Source organism: Littorina saxatilis, linkage group LG2 (genome assembly GCF_037325665.1).
Source record: "Littorina saxatilis isolate snail1 linkage group LG2, US_GU_Lsax_2.0, whole genome shotgun sequence".
NCBI lineage: Eukaryota > Metazoa > Mollusca > Gastropoda > Littorinimorpha > Littorinidae > Littorina > Littorina saxatilis.
In genome coordinates, this window is record NC_090246.1 from 70,863,361 (window position 1) to 70,873,360 (window position 10,000).

At 42.8% G+C, this 10,000-nt stretch overlaps 1 protein-coding gene across 2 annotated transcripts in view; it reads right to left on the reverse strand.

Annotated features, from left to right (window-relative positions):
- Positions 1-3,679: 3,679 nt before the first annotated feature.
- The window catches only part of LOC138959627 (extracellular serine/threonine protein CG31145-like), a 97,028-nt gene continuing 90,707 nt past the window's right edge, over positions 3,680-10,000 (reverse strand). For both annotated transcript variants that reach the window (XM_070331188.1, XM_070331189.1), the window contains exons 7-9: positions 9,346-9,636; positions 8,807-8,888; positions 3,680-7,973 (exon numbers count right to left, since the gene is read on the reverse strand). In XM_070331188.1, the coding sequence (XP_070187289.1) occupies positions 7,682-7,973; positions 8,807-8,888; positions 9,346-9,636 (665 nt within the window). In that variant the 3' untranslated portion in view covers positions 3,680-7,681. The remainder of the gene's footprint in view (positions 7,974-8,806; positions 8,889-9,345; positions 9,637-10,000) is intronic.

The window sequence follows — 10,000 nt, forward strand, 5'->3', positions numbered from 1 at the left end:
ATAATACCTCTGGATGTAGTCTCCTCTGACCCTCAGATGATCAACATGGATCTCAATCTGAACTCGTCGACGTAAGTTACGACACAACTCGCAGAACACACATACTCAAACAAACAGAGAGAGAGAGATATACCGTACCGCGCGTATAATATCTTATAAGCGCCCAGTATAGAACAAACGCCAAACCCACATCTACACACGATATTCACAGACACACCAACCGATCGACCGACCGACCGACCGACACACACACACACATATATACACACATACACACACACACACACACACACACGCACACACACACACACACACACACATACACACACACACACACACACACACGCGCACATACACAAATCACACACACACACACACACACGCACATACACAAATACATACACATACATACACACACACACACACACACACAACTGAACACACACACACACACACACACACACACACACAGGCACACACACACACACACACACACACACACACATACACCACGACCCTCGTCTCGATTCCCCCCTCTATGTTAAAACATTTAGTCAAAACTTGACTAAATGTAAAAAGCAAACTCATTCACAAACATGCACAGACACACATTTGCTCATCACGGTTTCTCACCTTCTTTTCATGCGATTACAACTCAAAGAACGTAACCAAGACAAATCCAAATTAAACACAGATTCGTCACAAACTTCTTGCTTTTGCAGGAAAACAGTGTGACATGTCCGCAACTTCGACCCCCCAAGACCAAAGGTCATCGGATTCACCAGGAACCTCAACTCCGGGTGCGTCCATTGTGCAAAGTTCGACAACTCCTCCATTGACGAGCCAGTCTGGAACTAGTGGAAGTCATCCGCCTCCGTTCAGTTCCGTTCAAACTATAGACCCCAGCACAGCCAACACGCCAACCGGGTCCACACCATCCTGAACTCAGGTCAAAATGAGTTCGGCTCATTCTATCCCTGACAGAATGCCTTGGTTTTCCTTGTCTGGCGAAGAAATCGATTTTTTACATATTTAGATCTTTTCGTAATGTGTTATGGATGTAAGCAGATTCGCGTTCGTCGATAATGATTTTTCATGGTGTTGAGTAATTTTTAAATTACAAAGGAATTGATATGTAAAACAGTTTCAAGCGAGCTATTTTTCGCGGCTGTATTTACTGTGCAAACAACTCTAAATATGGCAAAAGTGTCACGTGATAATCAACCGTTTGGTTTCCGCGCTCGCTGGAGCAGACGATTTTCTGACAGTGATGCAACCATATATTACGGTCTCCTTCCGGCAGCAGTCCCAAAATGTCGACTTGTTTTGACCTTAGAACGATGTCTTTATCATAACTGTGAAGAACAGAACGGAGATCACTGTCGAAGTCGGCCAATCTGCAATCATTTTCGTCTCGCGAACACTGCTCGTGAACAACATATGGGAGATAACTCTGTATTCTTGTTTTGATAGATTCGCGTAGGACTTTAGCGTCCGGTCAGAGAGATAACTGGCGATAGCCGTTGAGCGATGATGATCAGAATGGGTCCACACAGTTTCAAGTAGGCTAATGTATGCTAATGTATGGATGGAGAGACAGACAGACAGACACACACAGAGACACAGAGACACAGACAGAGAGTCGTCGCGATATAACCTTCGTGGTTGAAAACGACGTTAAACACCAAATAAAGAAAGAAAGAACAGACAGAGAGAGATATGTATATACCATGTCTCAGAAAACTCCCCCGCCCGCCTCCGCTTTCCTTGTAGAACAGTAGCAGCAGACATTTCTCAGGCGTAATTCTGCCAAAGTTTGTGTAGCTTCTTCGAAATGTCTATCTGTCAAATTGCAACCGGCTTTTTTTCCCAGCGTTCTTCAAGTACTTTCAATGTAATTGAAAACCTCGTAACTTTCTCACTCCTTCAGCTATTCGTAAGATTTTTATTGGTGCAGATAATACCCCATTAATTGGCAATCTCGGCTTTCACTGAAGAAAAAGTACACACAGATTTGAAAGAAGGAAATTTCCAGTTGGACAACACCAACCTTCTAACCTCAAAAACGAACTTCACGCCTGATCGAGCTCTGAAAAACATGATATTTGTTATGGACTATGCAGAATACCGGACACATTCTTATGGCGAATTTCAATAGTGTTAATGCGTTCTACCCGTACCGTTTCAGACTACTCAAAATGTGACCGTGTCTGTGACGGTGAACAAGTACATGTTCCTTATTCTGGGAGTGACGCTGGGTGGTTTTGTGCTGCTGGCAGTGTTGGCGCTGATCGTCATGTGAGTACATGCGTGGATAGATATACATCAAGGTTTATGGTGTAAGTGTGGTTTGGGGGAGGGTGTATGTGTGTGTGTGTGTGTGTGTGTATGGGTGTGTGGTTGTGTGTGTGTGTGAGTGTGTGTGGTTGGGTGTGTGTGTTATCTAGCTTTTCAACGCAAACCAAATTGAACTCTCTCTCTCTCTCTTTCTCTCTCGCTCTCTCTTTATCTCTCTTCGATACCTAACTTAAAAGTAGGTTAAAAGTAGGTTCGTAGCATGAATATGAATAGTGAGAGAGACATGCGAGACAGACTGAGAAAGACAGACAGATAAACCGACAATTCAGAGAAATTTGTTAATGGAAATTAAAAATAAAAGGAATCAGCCTTTTAAATTAGCGTTTCAGTTGCTGCTGCGGTGCATGCTGTTGCTGTGGCGACTCCAGTCCGAAAGCTGCAAGAACTAACGTCGCCCCGGCACAGCTAAAGGGAGACAACGACGTGTGATTTAGAGTTAACGTCTCCTACACGAGTTGTCTTCGTTTGTATCGAATGGGCCTCAGTCAAGCCAGTGACAGCAGTGGCGGCAACAGTCACACTGTTTCAGTCGCTCAGGAAATAATGAATTAAGTTATGCATAATGTGCAAATACAAATACTACCAGTTACATTTTTCGAAAGTAACTCCCTATATATGTATTAGCGCTGAGTTTATCACGTATTCCACACAATGTCATCCATTTCAAGTTAACTCAGGGCACAAATAACAAACAGGACAAAGGCGGCCACTCAATTTCAGTCATCCATTTGAGACTTAATTAAGACAAACACAAACACCAGCCATTATTATGGATTGCCTTTATTTGCTTTCTTCACAAACTCACGTCGTTCTCAAATATAGATATTGTAAATATGTATCCGTTCTGAACACGCACACAGACATCTTATGAGCGTCTCTCTGTTGTATTTACTAGCTTACAATGCACACAGACTCATGTGAAACTGCCAAAACTTGTTTCCCTCTTTTTCACCAAATCGTGAGACGAACAAACAAACAAAAACAACACAAATGGGTGTTTACATATACACACACGCACACTGATACGCACGTACCGACGTACTTGCACGCACACCATCGCACGTATGTATGCACATACGCTCGCACGCAAGCACGTACATACACTATCATGCAAGCCCGTTACGTACGTATGTACACAGTCACGCGCACGTAGGCATGCAGCGCGCCCTCTCTCTCTCTCTCTCTCTCTCTCTCTCTCTCTCTCTCTCTCTCTCTCTCTCTCTCTCTCTCTCTCTCTCTCAGTCTCTCTCTCTCTCTCTCTCTCTCTCTCTCTCTCCCTCCCTCCTCCCCCCTCCCTCCCTCCCTCCCTCCCTCCCTCCCTCACGCACGCACGCACACACACACACACACACACACACACACACACACACACACACACACACACACACACACACACACACACACACACACACACACCCCCCTTCGTACTTAAATCATGGTATGATTGCTTAACAGTCACAGCTGTTGACTGTTGACATTCCCACAAATGCACACAGCATAATGTGACTTTCTCTGATTTGCGTAGATATGATGTTCAATGACGAACACGAAAGCACATCGACCACAACACATACAGATACTTTTCTCAAACACTTTCGAAGAATAAACTTTGTTAATGACAAGAACGAAGGACTTCAATGCGTATACCACACCATATTAGAAGAAGAAGAAACTTTCCTTGAGGTGACTTAATGGCTCTATTATTCCTGCAGGAATACAAACAAAGAGCACAGGGGTGCGAATACAAACCTTCAACTCTTTGGGAAGTAACCCCCTATATTCAGTAGCACTCAGTATATCATATCAAAAGTTCTTCTCTAAACACACTTCACTTTCAAGATTGATTTCACCACCCGGGAACAGACTACTTCCAATTCAGTAAGGGGGCGACTATCCTCAACCCGGCGGGTCCCCAGGTGGCGGATAGGGGAACGGCCCCCAGATATGGGGGCCAGCTGCTAATAATTATAGAATAAGCAGTCCCGGACCAACTAGCGGTGTCTCTACCAGGACGGGGTGGGTTGGCAGATGGCACTGACTACCCTATAAAAGTCCTACGTGTCCGATGACGGTTACACCATGCGGGTAAGAGCCGCATTAAAAGCTCTAGCACCGGGGTGGGACCCCCGGTAAGAAATCCCCCATGTGTTTCCAGGGTTAGGTTTTTGAGCCAGGAACTAAGGGCGGGGTAACCCTGAAAGAAACCTAAGGGCTGAAGTCGGAGGATCTGGGCCAACAGGCGCACCTTAACCAACCACAAAATCGCAAAATAGTGAACGACAAGAAGAAAGATTTCACCACAATTGCAAATCTAAAATGTATCAAAAACTTCTGAATCCGAGCAATACAGTAGGTCGGTGATTTGGATTACCAAGCCAGTCATAGACTGAACTGAACGGTGATCGAATCAAATACATTACTGAAGACTCGTTTAAATATACTCTATGTTTATCGTGTATAAAACAGACTGATATTTTGACAAACACTGTTCTTCTAAAAGGTAAGAGAACTGAAGCTACGAAGATATTTTACATTTTAAACAATGGACTCATTGTAAATGTTCAAAACGTACTTATCAGCCAATGAAAAAGTAAGACAGCTTAGTCCTTGTAAAATCTTAGATCAATAAAAAATGAAGTTTTTTTTTAAATATGTGCCATTGAAGACAAAGCGGTGCAGATAAATCCTCATGAAAAATTCCCAGTCAAAATCAAAAGAAGCAAAATCCATGCCCAAGAGAGAAGCTGTAAAAAGCCATATGCAGGACAAAACAAATTCCTATTTAACAAAAAGTTGCAAATACATGTGTAAGTCTTGGTCCCTCTTGAGAGAAATTCTAAACATACTATTGGGACAGAACATGACAAAAACACACGTTTTCTGGGACTCGTCAAAAGTAAGGTCAAAAGTCTGTTCTGAAAGCAAAAACACATCCCAAAATATTTGCTGACATGACTCAAAAGAACAACAGAAATAAGACCCCAAAAGACGGGCTAGGGAGAAAAGTAAGAGGAAGAATAAAACGATAAGAGGAGAAAACAAAAACATAATCATCGTCATCAAGAACAACTCATTAAGACTGCATCTTGCTTGTATTAGGGCCGGGTCATTATTGTATTTAATAAAACAAGCATTCAAGCTGATTTGTCGAGACTTCCGGAAATTGCACAAAAGAAGAATAGAAAGCACTTCTGGTTATCTTGGACGCATCACGGGAACATACACCAAAAGCAAAGAAAAACATAAACAAACACAAACAAGCACAAAATCAAACACATTCACAATCACACAAGAAACCAACAAAACATACATTTACGTACACAACATCACAGCATTGCACATAACTGGTTATATCACGCTGATGTATTTCCCGACTGACAACGGTGTCAAGCAATGTTCATCAGTCAAAGTTTCTGATTGGTCCGTACACATAACGTGACTGTTTCGCATCAAAAACAGTTCCATCAGTCAACAGTAAGAATATCTGCCTTTTCTAATTGGTTCGTTCACAGCAAGTGACATTTGTGCATCAAGCATTGTTTCATCACAGTGAACAGCTAGAAAAGTCATCTGTTCTGATTGGTCATGTGTATAGCACGTGACTCCTGGTGCATTGTCATTGTTTGTTCAATTTTTAAGCTCCAGTCACCGCAGATGAATCAGATGGCAGTTGGTTTACATTACATTTCACACGGAAGTGTTCAGGAAGAAACACAGCTTTTGCTTCACACAATTAGCAGACCGTCGTTGCGGTAGTAGCTTTCTGTGGTTCTTGAAACGTGACATTGTTTATGTACAGTTTTCAGTTCAGCTCAGTGTTTGATAAAATCTTAATGCATTTCTCGTGAGACATTTCCTCAGTTTCTCATTGTTTATCATTCTTGCAATTTTGTTTTGTTTCTGGTGTGTTCTTGGGGTTAGTGAAATTATCGTTCTTGTTTTAACGCTTTCTTGGTTAATCAAAATATGAAACCTGACAACCTCAATGGGTGCAATAAATAATGACCCTCAATTACCCATCACTGATGACATATGCACGATGAGTTCAGGTGTGACTTGACACTGTAAACATTGTCGTTCACATGCATGTAACATTCCGTAAGCTGTACACGATTTCAACAGAGAAACTAACGATTGAAAAAAGTAAATCCCATCGTAAACGAATAACTAGCACTCCTGGCCACCAATCATAAATAGTTACATTACTTTACACATAGAAGAGTTTAGCTATCTTTCGTGTAAAGCTAGAAAACAAACACCCAACCTGCGTATGGTGAACTGAAGCCTGAAACAGTCTTCTCTCCTCACTAGCGGCACTCAATGCCAAAACAGTAAGAAGAAACAACTTAATAGAAAAGAAAAAGAACAAAATCCTGAAACGAAACTCTACACTGCGTGTGCCATTCACACAGACAATAACACACCCCAAGACCAGACACCGCATGTCCATTCGCCGCACACAATCTAAATGTGTCCCCAACCTTGGAATGGTAAATTTGACATCAAAGCAAAGAACTCTGGCATTGTGAACGTCAGACTACGCTCCAGTCTCAGCGCCAAGTGTGTCACAGTACCATGATCATGCATTGTAATAAATTATGTTACAACGGACTCCCGAAGCGGTTCCAGATATGTCATCATCATCCACGCATCCCTTGAATATTTGTCCTTTTCTTTCTTGTTCTACAGACGCCAAACTGGGAACACTCTATCATCACCAGAGACTGAGAATCCCAAACGCGTTCTCTTGTTTATTACTTTCACTTGAATTGCAAGTGGATTAGAGTGCTCTAACGTCAATTATGACATCCCCAAGAATTCTTCTTGTAGGCCACACAAATTAAAACACAGTTGCGACATCTTAGACTGAGAAACAGGTACTTATCGTTCTCTTCTCCTCTGTTCTCCAGAAGCTTTGATAACTGCAGTTGGATCAGCAATGTCAATGATGACACCCGTAAGCGTCTTTTTTAAAGAACAGAAAATGTCAACATTCTGTCGTGATCGTTGAAGGAAATCCCCTCTGCCGTTCTCTTGTCCTGCATAAACAAGTCCCTAAACCTTTCAAAACTGCGGATGAATAGTAACCAGCACATCACATCGTCAGTGACGAAATTTAAAAGAACTCTGACAGAGCTTAACTCTGATTGTCATCAAATATACGCCTATTTCTTTGAAATCCTGCGGTTGGATTATGATCAGTACATCTTGTCGTCAGTGATGTAATCCCTGGTAGCCCAGGAAATGGAAACATCGTCGCCCTCTTACATAACCCTCTTCTTTGTTCAAAACTATTCACAACAGCACGTGAATCACAACACAATCAGTACACGCCATCGTCCACCACGACGTCTCCGAGCGTCCTTCCTTCCTCTCCAGCACACTCCGCCAACACTCTCAGCACCTTCACCAGCCTCCTGTCCAGGGCCTCAAGGTGAGGCTCGATCAGCACAGGGTTGACGCTGTCTCGTGACAGGGCGGTCCTCACGATGACGCTGAAGGGGTAGGGTCCGCGGTAAAGCCTGACGAGGCGCTGCAAGGTAGAGCGACGCAGCCTGCAGCACTGCAGCATGGGGGCCAGGCACGACATCTCGTCCTGGTGAGCTTTGCCGAACCTGCTCGCACACATCGGTTGAGATAATGAATTGTAGGTGTGTGAGAGGTTTTGTGGGATGCAGGAGACAATAGGTTATAAAAAAAACGAACACAAAATTGGTAGACTGGATCGGGATCTTTTGAAAATAATGTAGACACACACACAAACTGAAAGAAAAGAAAAACGAAACGATACGAAACAACACAAAACAAACAATGAAACAAAACAAAACAAACATGGAAACAAAACAAAACAACAACAGCAAAACACAAAACAACTTAACACAACAACAAAATTACACAACACACCACATCACTCAAAAACATAGCAAACAATTCTACAGAAGAGGAAGAACGTTTTCAAAATGGGGTCTCTTGCGCAGCTCATTGTTTTGGTCCAGCAAACGATCGTCAAATACCTTGCTCATTTATGATAGCTGGTGGGGATTGAGAGAGAGAGAACAGGGAGGGGGGGGGGGTTAATCATTGCAATTTTTTTCCCACTAAAGTATCATATAACTAGTGCAAAAAATATGATGTTCTTTTCAAACTACACCATACTTTCTTTCGGGTATGTACCCCGAAAATAGTGTGTGGGTGGGGGATTTCGAGGTGGGGGGGGGGGGGGGGTCCATTGTTATTTTACCTCCAAACTATCATATTGCAAGTACATAGCCTGTTAAAACTAACACAACCCTTTCTGTCAGGTATGCAAATATGTACTCCGAAAATAGTAGGTCACCATCGGCGTTTCTTTTTAGGCGCAGTCTGCGTTATAGTATACGCTTTGACTAATGAGCAAACTCTGTATCAGGTATCATGTCAACACTTTCTGTGTGAATGTGCCACTCACCCTCTGCCGTGGTCCAGATGAATAATAAAAGAGTCGTTGCCAAAGGCACGGAATGTCTCATAGTGGTGACGGTCGAGGTTACCTGTCAAATACAAAAAGAAAGTCAAACGTCAAAACAGAGTTTGGGGTGAACATGGATATAGATACACTCGTACGTAGAGTATTGACTGTTGTCATCTCCCACCAACAGTATGTACATTTTTCTCATACTTATTTCGTAATTCCACGTTTAGGTTTGTATCTACATGTCCCACCCATGTGTCACGACAGTGGCACGTAAAAGACCTCGGTCATTCTGCCACAAGTACAGGTGGCTGACTACACATAAGCACGCACACATCTAGCTAGCGCGACTCATGTTGGTGATGGATTTCCACTGGGAGGAAGCGACCCGATTTTTCCAGCAATGGGATAAGAAAATAAACGAAATGAAAATCAAATGAGAAAATATTTCCACTGGGGGGGAAGCGACCCGATTTTCCAAGCGATGGGATAAGAAATTAAATGAAATCAAATCAAATGAGAAAACAAAAACATACCCATCATAAAGTCCATCACAGACATGTCAACGATGTCCAAGAGGCGTCTCCCCTTGTTGTAGGGCGCTCGCTTCTTCACCTTCTCACACAGGTCGTCGTACACCTCCCAGTACGCCTTCCTGTGCTTGCTGTACGATCTCTTCCAGGGGTTCCTCCACGTCTGACGGTGGGCCATCTTCTCGGGTGGCAAGAAAGCCATCATGGAGGCCTCCAGCATATCCGGGTGGCCGCAGATCGGGTGGCCCGAGTCGCAGTAGTAGGAGCACGACCCGTGGAAGCACAGGTTTCCGGCTGTTTTGGGGTAAAGAGGGAAGAAAGAGGTGAACAGCTAGGTTGAGGGTTGATATGGTTGGTGTCATGAAAATAAAAGAGAACTGGTCTTAATTTGGAATCAAAAAACAAGAATGGTCGTTAATTGGAACGTTTATTATTAACAAAACAATACGTTACATTTACATTTACATTTTACATTTACATTGTTTTATTTTTGTCGGTCTTAATTTGTTCATTCTTTTCATTTTCATATGAGTAATTCGCTGTACTTTGCGGCCTAGCGAGGTGAGGATTGATTGGTTAGTACGATGATAATGGGAGAGAACTGGTCTTTATCTATTCATTGGTTTACTTTTGTTATGAGTTTGTTTGTTTGTTTAAC